Source organism: Heterocephalus glaber, unplaced genomic scaffold (genome assembly GCF_053883595.1).
Source record: "Heterocephalus glaber isolate CG9 unplaced genomic scaffold, H.glaber_assembly_v1.0 deba00001724, whole genome shotgun sequence".
NCBI classification, from domain to species: domain Eukaryota; kingdom Metazoa; phylum Chordata; class Mammalia; order Rodentia; family Bathyergidae; genus Heterocephalus; species Heterocephalus glaber.
The window spans coordinates 4586090-4602939 of record NW_028258435.1 but is presented as its reverse complement, the minus strand read 5'-3'; the positions used below and the strand labels follow the sequence as shown (position 1 = coordinate 4602939).

General features: G+C 53.8%; 1 protein-coding gene across 1 annotated transcript; it reads right to left on the bottom strand.

Moving 5' to 3' along the window:
• Window positions 1–72: 72 nt before the first annotated feature.
• Window positions 73–15918, bottom strand: Pdia6 (protein disulfide isomerase family A member 6). Its single transcript, XM_004869959.4, has 13 exons — window positions 15831–15918; window positions 11029–11170; window positions 6634–6691; window positions 6310–6436; window positions 5350–5456; window positions 4952–5082; window positions 4523–4637; window positions 4050–4190; window positions 3016–3100; window positions 2864–2936; window positions 1391–1549; window positions 961–1057; window positions 73–478 (listed from the first exon to the last, which is right to left on the bottom strand). The coding sequence occupies exons 1-13, from the start codon at window positions 15847–15849 to the stop codon at window positions 410–412; spliced, it is 1323 nt and encodes a 440-aa protein (XP_004870016.1). The 5' UTR covers window positions 15850–15918; the 3' UTR covers window positions 73–409.
• Between the last annotated feature and the right edge of the window lie 932 nt (window positions 15919–16850).

Sequence of the window (16850 nt, the reverse complement as noted above, 5' to 3'; positions counted from 1 at the left end):
GTGGTTCAGACGTAATTTACTGACTCACGATCAGACTCTGATGCGGACACTAATTTCATACGTTTATCGGCATTGTCCAAAATAATGTTTTATTCTTTAATGGAAAAAGCCATTAATATTCAAATGAAGAATCACATTTTAAAAAACCTACATGTAAGAAACAGCCTCCGGGAACACTCAAGCAGCCTTCAGTCAAGAGGGAGGGAAAACCGTGTCGACAGCCCGGTTTTCTTCAAATTATTAGGTGGCAGAGCACAGCCGACCCGCTGCTACAATGCATAGGTTTTCCGTGTTTGGAGACGCGAGGTGCGGGGGCAGTGCCTTCCAGGAGCCGCCGGCCGGGTGAGGCCCGGGATGCAGCCTCCCGCACCGCTGGATGCTGCTCGCTCCCAGGGCGGGGCCGCGGCCCTCACAACTCGTCCTTCTCCAGGTCGTCCAGCTCCACGTCGCTCAGGTCGATGTCGTCCTCCACGGGCAGCTGTGGGACAGAAGCCACCGTCAGAGGGACGCCGGACCGGCCACCAGTGTCCTTCCAGACGGCACCCAGCCACTGGCCGCTCCTTCCCAGCCTGGCTCCCACTACCCAGATGGGAAAGCCCAGGACCTGGGTGCTGCGTGGCTTTTTATTTTTTCAGTTTTCCGAGACACTGTGTAGCCCAGTGTGGCCTGGAAGACACGGCCATCCTCCTGCCTCGGCCTCCCAAATGATGGGGTTAAGGTGTGCACCACCACGCCTGGCAGGAATTCGGATTCGAAATCTAGTTTCACACTTCTTTGGGACAAAGTAAATGGATTCTGGGTCAAGGCTCAGTGGAGGGGGAGCAACCGGACAGCAATGTCACCAGCAAGTGGAACTGGATGCCCGTCCAGATACTGAGCGTCACTTCTCAGGTGACAAAGATGACAGAGGAACTGAACTGCTCAGGTCCACACGGCCCGAGGCCTGGCTTGGGGACTCACCTCGCCGTCCTTCCCGTCCCAGGGCTCCCTCGTAGCAATGCTGGGAAAGGCGCCACCGCCCACAGGTGCTGTGGAGCCGCGCCCGAAAGACAGCTCCCTGGGGAGACAGCAGGACAGACACGTCAGGATGGACACGAGGACACACAGGAGGAGTGCCTGGTGTGGGAGTGGGCCTCTCCCAGGGAGGTGCTCAGGCCACGCATCCTGTCAGCCCAGGCATTGAGGAGCTGTGTGTTCATTCTGAGACAGGGCCTCACTAAAGCATTAAGGGACTTGCCGCCCTCCTGCCTCAGCCTCCCAGAGTGCTGGGATCCCAAGTGTTTAACACCATGGCTGGCCTACTGCCTGGCTTTCTACACCGAGCTTCAAAGCCAAAACCCCAACAGAACCGGACGGACACCGCACTGACTGCCAAGCCAGTGTGGATCACCTGAGGAACTCGTTGATGCCTTGCTCGCTGAAGGAGCCCTTGAGCAGTGCAAACTTCATCTTACGCGCATTGATGGCGGCCATGGCCGGGTAGCCGAACCCTCCGATGCCCAGCGCATTCTCCAGCTCGGGCTGGGCGGCTGCCTCTGTCCACAGCCACCTGTGAAGGAGACGCCGTCAAGACAAAGGTGTCTGAGATGAGTCCAGAGAGCAGATCTCACAAAATCCCCAGAACAGACCACTCCATTCCTAAGACAGCTTTGTCCTCAGACCCCGAACAGTGCCCACTCCGTGAATTACTCCTGTGCTTAGCCTGGAACCCAGCAACATCTGCTTTACTGCCCACACCACATGCGTGCATCTCGCAGGCGTGGCACACGGGGCACCCGGGAAAGCAGCAGCTCTGAGGAGCAAGATGAGCAGGAAAGAGTGTGCCTAGGCACTCCGAAGGGGCTGACCAGGCCTTCCTGTCTCCTTTCTCCAGCTGCCGAGGCAGCAGGGTCTGTCAGCTCACTGAGCTCTGCCTGCTGGCCTGAAGCCCGTGATGCCCGACCCTGTCTGTCGGAGGGACGGGGCCTCGAAGCAGGGCCTGGCAGGAGGTGGTGGGCACCGGGTACCCTCTTCCTGTCCCTGTCCTGGCCGCCCAGGTGAGCGCCTCTGCCTGCCACGCCCTGGCTCCCCTCAGCGTGCTGCCGCCTTGGGGCAGCCACAATAAAATAAGATGCTTTTCTCAGGTATTGGGTCATAATGGTAAAAATCGAACACAAACCCCAGACACCATGAAAAATGTGATTCCTAAGAGGAGAAGGTGTGCTGTGGAAGAAGTTGCTACTGTGTAGACCTAGATGTCCAAGTTTCATGTTCAGAGCTGTGGCTTTGGGAGGTGACTGGACCATGGGGTGCTGTGCTCATTGTGTGGGTGAGCTCACAGCTGAATGTGCTGTAGGAGCTGGGGCCTGGGTGGTGGAGGCCACTGGAGTGTGACTCAGAAGCATGCATTTATTTTATTTTTGGTTTTCTGAAACATGATCTTGCTATGTAGCCCAGGCTGGCCTTGAACTGACTGTGTAGCCTCCCAAGTTGTGGGACTACAGGTGTGCACCACCAACCTGACTTGGAAGGGTGCATTTTGTCCCCAGTTCAACCCTTCTCTCTGCTTCCTGGCCACCATGATGTGAGCAGCTCTCCTCCTCTAGGCCCCACCGCCATGATGTTCCTGCCATGGTGCAGTCTACCATGGACTGAACCCACTGAAACTGTGAGCCAAATTAAACCTCTCCTCCTTTAAGCTGGCCATTGGGTATTCTGTGACTAATACACAAGCATCTTATAAATAAGAACCATGTCTTACTTCTTTTCCTCCTGGATGACAACTGTTCTCTCTTAAATAACACAGTGGGCAACACAGGCCCGAGGATACAGCCTCCTGGAAGCCTGTTTCCCTGCCCCTATAGACAGCAGGCTCCCTCCTCACCCCCACATCTTCTTCTTGTATTTGTCTGCCAACTTCAGAAGAACTTCCAGGTAGGAGTTCCTGCCTGCCGCTCCTATGGAAACAGACAGAGTATGAAAGGTGAAGGGGTCCCCGCAGGAAGTGTGCTCGGCGGGCAGCGGCTCCCGGCTCACCAGTGTCCAGGATGTGGGGCAGCACGGCCACCACGCACAGCTGATGCTCCTCGCACGTCTTCTTGGCCACATCCTCGTGGATTATCTGTGGGGACAGGGCGGGGTGATAGGGAGGCTGCTAAGGGGCTTCATAATCCAAGGCTTAGCCCCACACTTCTGAGTCAGAGGGGGAGAGATGAAGAGCCTGCACCCCAGGGACACTTCTCGTCGAGAAACTCTGGGAGCGAGTCCCTAAGACCTGGCTCTTGTCCTCTGTTCCTCTCCAAGACTGGGCTCCTGTCCTCTGTTCCTCTCTCTCCAAGACCGGGCTCCTGTCCTCTGTTCCTCTCTCTCCAAGACTGGGCTCCTGTCCTCTGTTCCTAAGCCACCCATGCCTATGGACAGAGGCCCCGAAGAGGCCGGGTCTCACACAGCCTGGCCTCTCACTCGCTCAGGTAGTCACGCTGGATGTGCCACACGTTCTCACAAGCTCAGGGCTCCCTGTACCTCAAGTTCCTCATGGGTAAAATGGAGATAAAACTATCCACACCGCAGTGTCCATGTGAGTTTTTTTTTTTTTGAGACAGGGTCTCGCTATGTAGTTCAAGTTCAGGCTGGTCTTGAACTCCCAGCAGCCCTCCTGCCTCAGCCTCCTGAGTGCTAGGATAACACGTGTGCGCCACCATGCCCAGCCCATGTGAGAACGTGAGAAAAGCCTGCATAAAAGCACCAGAGCAGTGCTCCTCCCATGACCAGGTGCTCTGTGCATCTGCTGTTGAGCACACACCTGAATGACGATGGCAGGGTGCACTCTACTTTTTAGAAGCTCAAGTATGACCAGGTGCAGTGGCACACGCTTGTAACCCCAGTACTCTGGGGACTGAGGCAGGAGGATCACAAGTCTGAGGACAGCCTGGGCAACTCAGTGAGTTCACGGCCAGCCTGAGCTACACAGTGAGACCCTGTCTCAAAAAACCAGACAGGAAAGAGCTTGACTGGAACATACAGGGTGTCTCCTCCTGCTTTATGTTCCAGCTCCGGCAGGAGGAGCTTACCTCCAGCAGCTCCGGGGGCGGGGCGTTGTCGGAGAACAAGTCCAGGGCCCGGGAGACGATGTCGGACCGCGTCCGCCCACCATCATAGTCCATGGGGGTCTCGCCTCCCTGAAAGATCTTGATCGTGGGAAATCCCCTGATCTGGTGACAGAGCACAAGGTCAGATGAACATCTGATACAAAGAAGTCACACTCTGCCTGCTAAGCCACCTGAGGTGGCGCCCTGCGACAAACATGGCCCAGCCTCAGCCTGTCTTGGGGACAGGCGCTCCAGCCACACCAAGCCCTGGGGGCTGATGAACACAGCCGCACATGCGCTGTAACTGAGGCTGGCTACCAGAGGCCACAGGGCAATTCGCACAAGCTGAGGCAGTACGGGTGAGCGACTGAGTCCCTGCCCGACCTGAGACAGTCAGTACTTAACGCCCCTGAGGAAGGGCTCACCGTCCCCCAGGCCCGAGCTCCAGCACTCACCCCATAGCGGCCGGCCAGGACCTGGTTTGCGGTGGCGTCCACGGCTGCCAGCTTCACTCTGCCCTTCGTCTGCTCCTTTACCTCGGTGGCTGCCGCAGCCCACTCCGGCTCTAGGCTGGACGGGCAGGTGAGAAGTGGGCTCACTGCAGGGGACTGGGCTTGTGTGTCCCCGCCCAGACCGTGCCACGTCACCCCAGAGCGCCTTGTGGAGCACCATGCAGGAAGGGTAGTACAGCGGCGACATTCATGTTCCAGGCCCCATCTGGCCCAGCCTGACACCAGGCCAGCCCTGGTGACCTCGGGACATAGGACGGAGGACCAGACACAGGTCAGGAGCCTCGAGACCCCCGACCCTGCTTGATTTCCACACAGCAGCTGGATGGCGTCCTTGCAGCACTGGCTGGACAGACGCCTGGTGGAAGTGCTTACTTTTTGCAGTGTCCACACCACGGAGCGTAGAACTCCACCATCCACACGTCTGGGCTGTCCAGCACGTTCTTGTCAAAGGTGTCATCCGTCAGCTCGATCACGTCCTTCTTTCCCGAGCCCTCGCTCCTGCCCTGGCACCAGACAGCAGGTGTCAGACCCCGTGAACACGGCTCTCAGGTGCATCCATAATCCTGACCGAGCAAGCCCGAGCTGTCCTCAGGGAGGAACGGTGGCAGCTGTCCCACCCTCCCTGTGGACCCATGAGCAGGCCGACAGTGCACTCTGCTCGCTGTCACAGCTCAGGGCTGAGTTCACCACTGTGAACTACGGGAGGAGGCGCCTTCCCACAAGGACCCCACGTGGGCCGCCCCCCAGGGCTGGCGCCTTTCCTGCCTCACCTGCCTTCCCGAGCCCTGGGCCCCAGCACGGCCCCCCAGCCGGTCCTTCACCAGCTGCCTCAAGGCGCTGAGCGCGGCGTCTACGATGGCCTCCGCGGTCCTGCCACCTGCAGGGACAGAGGGTGTCAGGGGCGGCACGCGCACGTGCACCTGTCCTGCCTGTCCACATCACCTGGCGGCACAGGGACTGACCACGGGCTGCAGCGCTAGGGCTGACTTGCCAAGGGCCAGGCGCGGCTGTGGCCCGAGACGTGGACACTCCGGAGGCAGCAGGCTCTCTGCTACCCAACATTTGACAGTTTTCAAAATAGGAAAACTGTCACAAATCATTATTCCAAAGCAGGAAAGCAGATGCTGACTGAGAAAGACAACTGATCACTTCCTAGCACCCGGAGCCAGGGCATTCAGAAGACCAATGACGTGTCTGGGGCCCATCTCCACGGAAGCTGGCCCCAGCAACACCGCACTGGCGTCAACTGAGTGCCTGGCCCCGGACCCCGCATGCACTGTTTCCATTGCCCTTTGTGCGCCATGGCCCCTTCCGCAGACCAGACCTGCCAGTCTGGGGCCCATGGATGGTGACCTGGCCAGGAGTCTGCAGCCAGAAGCCCTTGCTCACTGTCGCCATGACTCCCGGCAGACACTCGAAAGGCACTGATCTAGGAAATGGAAAATGCGGGTGCCCACTGTCATCACGTTTATGAGACCAGAGAACAGCGAAGGTGAAACACTTAGAGCTGAGCACAATGGCGCATGCCTGCCATCCCAGCACTCCGGGAGGCTGAGGCAGGAGGATACTAAGCTCCATCCCAGCCCAGGTAACTTAGCAAGAATCTGCTCAAAATAAAAAAATTAAAGAGCTGGGAGTGTAGCTCAGTGGGTTTAGTCTCCAGGATGGCAAAAAACAAACCGAACCTTAGGTTCTTGCACCCACGGGCACAGTCACGGGGGACTCCTCACCCTGATAATCTTCTGGTTTGTTTTTGTCAGCTCTGAAGACCTTGATGGTAGGGAAGCCCTGGACCCCGTACTGGCCGGCCAGGGACTGGTGTTTATCTGCATCAACGGCACCGACCTTCACGACATCCTGTGGGGAGAAAGCCATGGTCTGCCTCACTCCATCTCCGTGACCCAGCATTTCCCCTCCCCAGAGGCTCAGAAGACAGGCGGGTGACAGCGACCCGCAGGCTGGAAACAGCAGGGAGCAGGTGGCAGGAGGACACTTCCGGCGCTCACAGCCCTCCCACAGCCCCACGCAGTCTGAGGGCAGTGCCCAGCTCTGACCTTCAGCGCGCTTGCCGCTTTCTTCCACTCGGGCGCTAGCCTCTGGCAGTGCCCACACCTGTGGGAGGAGAAGCCGGTGATGAGGGACAGCGGGGCCCTCACCTCCGAGCACCCAGCTGCGCCACAGTCCTCAGTGTGAGACCTCTGCACCATGAGCCGGGGCACGATCGCACCGCGGTGACACAGGGGCCTTGCAGAACCCAGTGGACCGGCAGAGCCCGGATGTGCGGGCCACGCAGGGGGTCAAAACACAGACTCCCAGGACATGGGCTCACCCCCAGTACTGCATAAAACAAAATAAAACACCCACCGCGGGCCCATCATCACCACTCCTGTTCAATACAGTTCTGGAAACATTAGCCACAGTACAAGAGAAAGAAATAAAAGGAATAAAGATAGGAAAGGAAGAAGTGAAACTGTCATTATTTGCTGACAACATGATACTCTACACAGAAGACCCAAAAAACTGGGCCCAAAAGACTTCTAGACTTAATTGACAGATTCAGTAGAGTAGCTGGATACAAGGTCAACACTCAAAAATCAATAGCCTTCTTGTACACAAATAATAGACTCACTCACTGAGAGAGAAATTAGGGAAACAATTCCTTTCACAATAGGATCCAAAAAAAAGAAATATCTAGGAATCAATCTAACGAAGGAAGCAAAAGACCTCTACACTGACAACTACAGCACTTTAAGCCAGGTGTGGTGGTGCACACCTGTAATCCCAGCACTGGGGAGGCTGAGGCAGGAGGATCGCTGTGAGTTCAAGGCCAGCCTGGGCTACAGAGTGAATTCAGGACCAGCCTGAACTACAAAGGGAGACCCTACCTCAAAAAACCAAAAACCAAAAAAACAAAACCGCCCCCCCCCAAAACAACCCCCCCAAAACAAAACAAAACAAAAAACTACAGCACTCTGAAAAAAGAGATTGAAGAAGATATAAGAAAATGGAAAGACATCCCTTCTTCTTGGGTAGGAAGAACCAATATAGTGAAAATGGCCATACTTCCAAAACTGCTATATGGATTCAATGCATTCCCAATTGAAATCCCAGCAGCATACTTCATGGACCTTGAGAAAACAATCCAAAAATTCATTTGGAACCAGAAGAGACCTAGAATAGCAAAAGCAATTCTAGGCAACAGAGTCATGGCAAGGGGTTATCACAATCCCCAACTTGAAACTATTCTACAAAGCTACTGTGATAAAAAACAGCATGGTACTGGCAAAAGAACAGACCTGAGGATCAGTGGAACAGATTAGAAGATGCAGAAACAACTCCAGACACACTCAGCCACCTCATCTTCGACAAAGAAGCCAAACACCCTCACTGGAGGGAAGATAGACTCTTTACCAGTATCTTTTAAAAAATTTTTTTGGTACCAGGGATCGAACTCGGGACCTCGTGCTTGCGAGGCAGGCAGCGGAACCACTGAGTTAAATCCCAGGCCCTAAACTAGCATCTTTAATAAATGGTGTTGGAGGGCTGGCGGGGTTGTGGGGAGAAAGGAACCCTTCTCCATTGTTGGCGGGAGTGCAGACTGGTGCAACCACTGTGGAAGTCAGTATGGAGATACCTCAAAGAACTAGGACTAGAGGTCCCATTTGACCCAGCTATTCCCCTGCTGGGTATTTTCCCCAAAGAATTAAAAGAATCATACCACAGCGATATATATGCACCTATGTTTACAGCGGCACAGTTTGTAATAGCTAAGGTTTGGAAACAGCCCAAGTGCCCATCAACTGGAAACTGGATAAAGAAGATGTGTTTTTTTAATAAAATGGAGTACTACTCAGCCATAAAGAATGAGAAACTGCAGACATTTATAGCTAAATGGATGCACGTGAGGCCATACTCAAGTGAAATAAATAGGACACACGTGTATAAATACTGAATCGTTTCTATGGTGTTAGAAATTGAAAGTGTAAACAAGGTTCAAAATGTACAACTGATAAGGTGAAATAGGAAGAAAAGGTCTAAAGGAGTAGGGGAAGTGGGAGGGGAAGGGGAAAGGAAAGAAGGGAATGGAAAAAATAAGAGAAAAGGAAAAAATGGAAACAAAGTCTCTAAATAGGGAAGGGTGGAGGGGGTGAAGGGAGGCAGGGAAATGGGAAAAAAATAAGAACCAAGATACATCATGTACAGGTACAAGATCCCATTGATGAATGTAACTGTATTGTATACCTAAAATGTACCAATAAACTTAATGGAAAAACAAAACAAACAAAAAAATTCACTTGGCACCATGTCAACTATAAACTATCCTAGCAAAAACTTTGCTTAGGGCCAGGGACTTAGCTTAGTGGTTCCACCACCTGCCTCAAAAGCGCAAGGTCCTGAGTTCGATCTCCGGTACCAAAAAAAAAAAATTTGTTTAGGTCATCACCATATGTAAATCAGGAAGAGTGTCTTTTTATTGGGTGTGTCCACATGCAAATAAAGAACTGAATCAGCCAAAAAACAAAACAAAAACCCATTGCGGGAAGCACACAGCCCCCAGTGAAAAGCTGCAGGCCCTGCATGACAATGAACACCTGTGTGCAACCGGGTGTGAGAGGAGACGGCAAGAACACAAGGGAAAAAACAGTCTTGCAGGGACCAATATTTTAAAAAAATTATTGCAAAATACAATGCAGAGAAGGCCTTCAGAGCCTGTCACGTTCCCACGGCTCATGGAGGGCACTGGTGCGGCACTCATTGCGCTGCTGCACTACGCCGTTTTTTTTTTTTTTGGTACCGGGGATCTAACTCAAGGTCCTTGTGCTTGTGCAGCAGACAGCGAAACCACTGAGCTAAATCCCTGGCCCACTACGCCGTTTTCATTTGTTGGCTTTTTGAGAAGGGGGGTCTCCCTATGTAGCCCAGGCTGCTCTTGAACTCACTGCAATTCTCTTTCTGCCTCCTGTGTGCTGGATCACAGGCATGCACCACTCCGCCTGGCTTGCGACGCTGATTTATGCAGAGCAAAGCTGCTCCTCGGTGGATGCAGGCGCATCTAACAGAGCCCTGGGCACTCCATGTGGTGCCTGTGGCACTGTGGCCACCTTCATGGGGGGCTTTCCTCAGCGAGCCCAAGACTAGGGTGGTGCTGTCCCCTTCTCTCCCACGACAACCGAGACTGAAGCATTAGGAAACAGCTGGTGTCACACCGCGCCCAGGGACAGCTGTCTGACAGGTTTAGTGTGTTTATGTGGTACCAGGTCGGGACCAGGGTCCCCACCAGAGAGCCACCCAAGCCACACCTGGAGCCCAGCAGGTCTGATGGCCGGACCGCCTGTGCGTGGGCACAGTCACGGGTCCCCACCGAGACGCCCACCGCCTGACAGCCCTGGCCACCTTAGCTGCCTCGACACCGGAAGTCTGGGGTTTGGGGTCAGGGCGGCGTGACCGTCACTGATGGAAACATCTGGGTGCCAATGCTTCCGGTCCCCCGGCTCAGGGCGGGCGGCCGACCCCACTGCAGAGGCAACACCTGAGACCCCGTCCGCACGTTTCCGCTTCTCTGTCACCCAGCCTGCACTTCTGAATAGGCGGAGGCACCCCCCCCCCCCGCAAGGGTCACAGGAGTCCGCGCTCACGCCGAGACCCTTCCCCACCCCGCACCGCGCATGCGCTGCCCAGGGGTCATGGCCGCCACGCCAGGGTCCCGCCTTCTCAGTTCCGCGGGAGGGCATGCCTTCAGAATGGAGCACCTTCTCTAGTACAGCAGCTCTCAGAAAAAAGGTAAACTGCCCATGACTTAAAGCCAAACTTGTAGCTGGGCGTTGTGGTGCATGCCTGTAATCCAGCACTCTGGAGGCTGAGGCAGGAGGATCCCAAATTTGAGCCCAGTCCGGGCAATTTAATGACTCAGTGAGACTCTGTCTCAAAAGTAAAAAAAGGGCCAATGATGAAACTCAGTGCAAAGGCCTTGGGTTCAACCCCCCAATACCGTAAAAAAAAAAAAAAAAAAAAAGTTTTTCCGGGAGTGAGCTCATGGAGCAACTCAGCTTCACTGGTCCGCAGCTGGCTGCGCGCTCCTCTCGGGACCCTGTGGCCCGCCAGGCAGCGGCAGTGACAGTCTCACCCACACTTCTGCAGTTTCCGCTGAGCTGTCTCTACTATTGGATTTCTGGGCGCTAACAGCTTTAACACGTGCAACGCCGCGCCCTGACTACCCAATCTCGCAGCATGGCGGTTATGGCTTTAGCCCACAAGGGTCTTTTCGGCAAAATACAGACGGCAGAAGGACACATAAAGCAAACAGCCTGCCTCGTCAAGCAGGAGAGCGCGGCGATCACTTGCTCCCCGTTTGCTCTGCTCCTGATTCTCGCTTCACAGAATGCGCCCTTCATGCTCCTCCCTTAGCCACCCACCCGTCCAATAGGACCCCGCGGCCTCCCCACACTCACCAGGGCGCATAGAACTCCACGAGCCACAGACTGTCGCTCTGGATGACCTCTCGGTTGAAGTTGGCCGGCGTTAGCTCAATGACGGCGTCTCCAGAGGAGTAGAGACCGTTCACGGCCAGGAACAGGGTGCAGCTCACCAGGCCTGCAGGACACAAAGCCGCCAGTAGGGGTGCTGCAGGGACCCCGGGGCTCCTGCCTATCCTGCCCTGGCGTCGCACTGTGGAGTGAAGCCGGTGGAGTGAAGCCGGAAGCAGTTCTCAGAGCTTCCCACACATGACCCCCACTGTATGGGGACAGAACTGGGGAACTGGAAGGTCACATTTAGCGGTGACCTTGGGCCACCCCCACAGCATTCAGGAGCCAGGCACACGTAATGTCGCCGTGTGAACTCAGGATTTTCATGTGAACAGTGTTACAAAGGGTGGACACCGAGGCCCTGATGTTGGGTGAGAAAAATCAGACACACGAGTTTAAATATCGCATGGTTTCTCCATATAGGAAACCAAAGGTAAAAATAAAGAGCAAAATAAAGGATAGATAATAGGAAGTTGGGAGAGCTTTCTCAAACGGGAAGGGAACGAAGACATGGAGGGAACAGGAGGTTGGGAGGGGAAGGGGACGGAAAAAAACTGAAATGTATGTCCGTGCACCAAGCACTTCCTCATGAGGAATGCGATCATTATGAACTGCAAACACTGGACTAATAAAGAAACAGCAAAAGAAAAGGGGGGGGGTAGGTCAGGTGTGGTGCCACACACCTGTGATAACAGCACTTGAGAGGCTGAGGCAGGAGGATCACCACAAGTTCGGGGCCAGCCCGGGCTACACAGCAAGACCCTGACTCAAAACAAATAAATAAATAAAATAAAATAAAGGGAGGACACTGACCCATGGTGTTGTTAACAACAATATTTAGCCACACTGAGGGTCAAGCATGTTTTCATTGGCTATTCTGGAAATTTGGCAACTTATACCAATTATACAGGGCAACAAATTCTGAACTTCTACTATATTGACACGCAAAAGTGTTTTGAATTGGCAATACTATCAAAATTGAATATATATACTTACTTACAAAGTTTATTTTTCCTTTTTAGTTTTTTTTGAGACAGGGTCTCACTATGTAGTGCAGGCTGGCCTCAAACTCCAAGTGATCCTCCTGCCTCAGCCTCTCAAGTGCTGGCATTACAGGTGTGTGCCACCACGCCCAGCTATAGTTTTACATATGAAATTATATAATAACTTCTTTCTTTTCAACTGGTGTTAAAGTGAATCAAAAGCAAGGCTTGCCTGTCTTCTAACAGTGTCTATGTGCATCTGAGCCATGTTTTCAAATGCTGACTTTTCTAAGCACAGTTTGGGAGATTTTAAACAGAACTTTCTGGAATAGCCGAGCAGCCAATTTCCGGAACAGAGGCATACCAGTGTTAACTGCCATGATGCCAAGTCCCCCATCCGACGGCACTTTCAATCTGCCAATCATTTTCAAATGCATTAGACCATTTGGTTTTTCGCAGCACTACTAACCGGAAAGCAAGAATTCTCATCCTGTTAGTAAGGAAGAGCCAGGCTCTTGGGGCAGCTCAAGGGCCCCAGGACCCTCCTGCCAAGCTTTCCCATTATGCCTTGCTGTCTCTTCTTGCATCTCAGCTGGGTGGACACTGTGGGAACTCAGGAAATAAAACTAAGCATGGCATCACCTAAACCCAGAGCAGTTCCCCCACTGTGCTACAGCTACGTGTACTAGAGGAGGACAAGTGGGCTGGAGATTTAGCTCAGTGGTTCCATTGCCTGCCTCGAAAGCTAAGGACCCAAGTTTGAGCCCTGGTACCAAAAAAAAAAAAAAATTATACTAGAGGAGGACAAGATGGGTGACAGAAACTCTGTGGAATGATCACCCGAGAAGCCACTGGGCTGGCGGTGGAGACAGAATCCCAAAAGCAGCAACCAGGCCAGAGGCCTGGAGCTGCCTGCTGTCGCCAAGGTTCACCACTGTCCAGAGTAGGACAGAGCGAGCGAACGTGTGTGGGGCTGATGGGGGCTCCTTTATGAAGATGGGAGAGCTGACACTAGAGCAGCAGGAGAGGCCAAACACAGGGAATGTCTGGGCGAAAGGCCCAGAGAGGATGGGAGCCAGGCGAGTGACGGCGAACTTGTGTCAGGGGAACTGCCTCGGGTACTGTAAGAGGTGGTGTGCTGTGATCCCGGCACTTGGGAGGCTGAGGCAGAAGGATCACTGTGACTTTGAGGCCAGCCTGAGCTGTGTAGTTAGAACCTGTCTTAAAAAACAAATGGTGGGAAAGGATGAATGCACCGCCTAGAAGGGCAGCCAGCAGTGACACGTGGCCACCCCAAGAGATGTGCTCTCAGTGTAACTGAACTTCAAAGACCTTGCAGGAGGGAACATTATCTCCACAAACCAACCCCTTCAGTCCTTTCCATGTTGATTATTTCCTGGGATGCTTTTCTACCTCCTGGTAAATATGAGCCTGGGTCACTGTGTCACTGGACCCATTCTGAGAAAGCCACTGAGTAGACAATGTCGTCCATGCAGGGACATCGCTTGGTGAGGTCACAAGTGTGGTCTGTTGCTGATGGAAAACATTGCTACGTGCTGTGCGACTGCATTAGGATTAATTTTAACAGTTTTTCTTTGCCTTTTTATATTTATTTATTTATTTATTTATTGGGGGGACCAGGGATTAAACTTGGGTTGTTGCACTTGCAAGGCAGGTGGCGGAACCACTGAGCTAAATCCCTGGCCCCTTCTTTGGCTTTTTAAATGTGGTTATTAGAAAATTACTTCACATATAAAAAATATATATTAACAATTACTTCACATATAAAGTTTTCACCACACTTCCACTGGACCGAGCTCCCCAAATACTTTTGCTGCAGTACAGTTAAGTGTAATAGTCTGAGCCAGGTGGGGCAGTACATGACTGTAATCTCAGCACCCTGGGAGGCTGAGGCAGGAGGATCCCAAGTTTGCCCCCAGCCTGGGCAACTTAGCAACTTAATAAGACCCTGTCGCAAAATTTTTAAAAGGCAGGGGATGTAGCTCAGTGTGAAGACCACAAAAAAGCACAGCAGTCAGTCACGCAGGGACATAAGTGAAGGCCATCCTAACTGCATGAGGCTGAAAGTAAAGACGCCCTGGGAACCCTCTTTGAAGCTTGCTACTTTTGAGTTTATCTTTTTGTCAACATGCTATGAACTGATACTTGCTCAGGACACTGAGTCTCTTGTGAAAATGTCCAAAATGGGAAAGCTAAAAAGCTGCAAGCATTTCCCACATAAGTGATGACGGGTTATTTCCTCCTGGCTACCTGTTCTGGACGATGGAGCCGGGTTGCTAAGGTGCTACATACAGGGTCTGGGTCTTTTCCGTTTTCCACTACTGACCTGACTGTTCAATCCGGACAATTCTTATGCTTCCCCCAACAGATGCGTTTCGTAAGAAGTTCGCTAAGGGGAGTGCGGCTAACATGTGAGAGAGCTGTCATTACCCTTTAGACAACACAACACGATTCCTACCAGCCCTGCCCTAAACATTTTTGCATTCGTTAAGTCCCATAAGAGCTCCATATGGTGAGCTGGGGGTGGGGTGGTGCACACCTACTGTCCCAGCACCTGGGAGGCTGAGGCAGGAGGATCGCTGCAGTTCGAGGCTACACAGTGAGGCACCCCGCCAACTCTTCAGGCTGACACACGGGAATGGACCATAATTTTGCACGTCGGGAGGGTATGGACTACTGACAGTGTCACACACACCTTGGTCATTGTTTTCTCTGGTAACAGTAATGGGCTTTTTTTGGTGGCGGGGGGCAGTCTGAGACAGGGTCTCCCTTTGGAGCTCAAACTGATCTCGAACTATGTAGCCTGGGCTAGCCTACAACTCACAATGATCCTCTTGCCTCAGCTTCCTGAGTGCTGGGATTATGCTCATGGCACACCACGCCTGGTCAGGAGACGGACTTTTTTGCCTTTACATTCTGCCTAGTTCTCTCCACAGCCTCCCTCCTTATACACAGCCACCAAAGGAAATCCTCCAGACGTGCTTTAGATCTAAACTTGAAAGGAAAAGCAACTTAGCAGGGTTAGAAAGAAATCAAAAGTACTTTGGTCAGAGATGTATGAATTCTGACAGCTAAAAGCCGCCCAGAAGAAGGGCCCCTCCCACCCTACTCCTGGGCTCCGTGAGGATGACAAACTAGGCCAGCGCTGACCGACACGTCCTGCCGCTAAAATTCACAGGGCCCTTCGACGCGGGAACCAGCACCTCGGGGAAAGGGACCTCCGGGCGGGCGGCAGGAGCGGGACAGCAGATGGCCTGGAGCCCGAGCTGCGAGACAGCATCCGAGCGCCTGGGCCGTGACCCGGGCAGGGACGGGACCGACACCGACCTTCGGGGCGGTTTGTTTCGGAGGTCCTGGGGCTTGAACCCAGGGCCTTCTCACCGGGCAGCCCTTTAGTGTTCTGAGATGAGACAGGGTCTCGCTAAATTGCCAAGTTGCTCAGGCTGGGCTGGAACCTGAGACCCTCCTGCCTCAGCCTCCCAGAGTGCTGGGATTACAGGCGTGCGCTACCCCATCCGACGTACGAGCTCAGCCTCTGGAAGTGGAAGCGCACAGACAGGGGCGCCGGGGTTCCCACGCACTCGGGTGAAGGGGAGGCCGGGACCGGTCCCCGTTCGGCCTGGCTCGAGGGTCCGGCCCACAGCTCCGCCCGGCGCCCCCACAGCTCCGCCCGGCGCCCCCGCAGCACCGCGCCCGCCAGCCCCACGCGCGCCCCGCGCCTACCGAGCCCCACGCGCGCCATGCCGAGCCGCCGTCCGCACGCCCTTCCCGCCTCCGCCGCTCTCCACGCCGATGGGCGGGGCTGCGCGCGCGCAAGGGGCGGGCCGGAAACCGTGGCCGCGCGTGGCCGCGGCCCATTGGTCACGGTGGACGTCGCTCAGCCCAGGGCCAATGAGAGGCAGCCGGGTAGAGGTTACCGGTTTGGTTTTTTTCCCCGGGGCGGAGCATGCCGGGCGGTCTGGGGTCTAGTGCCCGGCGTGGGTACCTCTGCCTTCCTGTCCGGGATCTAAGTTCTGTCTTCTCTCACTTCCTTCTCTCCGCCCTTTATTTTATTTTATTTTATTTTTTGGTACCGGGGATCGAACTCAGGTCCTTGCGCTTGTGAAGCAGGCGGCGGAACCACTGAGCTAAATCCCTGGCCCTCTCTCCTTCCTTTAGACGTTCCCTCTTCCAGTCCTCTCTTCTCCCTGCCCCTTCCTTCTTTCTCCTTTTTTTTGTGACCCTGGAGATTGACCCCAAGGCCTTTCACACTGAGCCACACGCCCAGGCCTTTATTACTTTCATTTTGGGACAGGGTCTCACTGAGTCCCCAGATTTCCCAGGCTGGCTATGAACTTGAGACCCTTCTGCCTCAGCTTCCCAGGCAGCAGCACCACACCTGGCTTCTCCATCCTCTATCCCTCTCAGGGCAGAACCAGTCCCTGGGCCTTTGGCATGTTTATGACCTTATTAAATGACATATTAATGACTCTTGTGTTCAGCCAGAAATCTCTTGCTAAGCGCCTTAAGCAACATCATTCAGCGCATCTTTCTTTCAATTACTTTCAGCATTCTCGAGTCCAGGGCACGCGATCCCCAAGCCTTGTACACCGAGACCTTGGTCTCTGTGGATTCTTCCTTCCCAGGGCTCCCTTCTTGCCCCTGGCGGGGGAGGAACCTTTGCCTTCACCTGGACAAAGTAAGATTTGCAAAAGCCAACTTATTTCTAATTGGTTTTTTGAGACAGGATCTGGCTATGTAGCC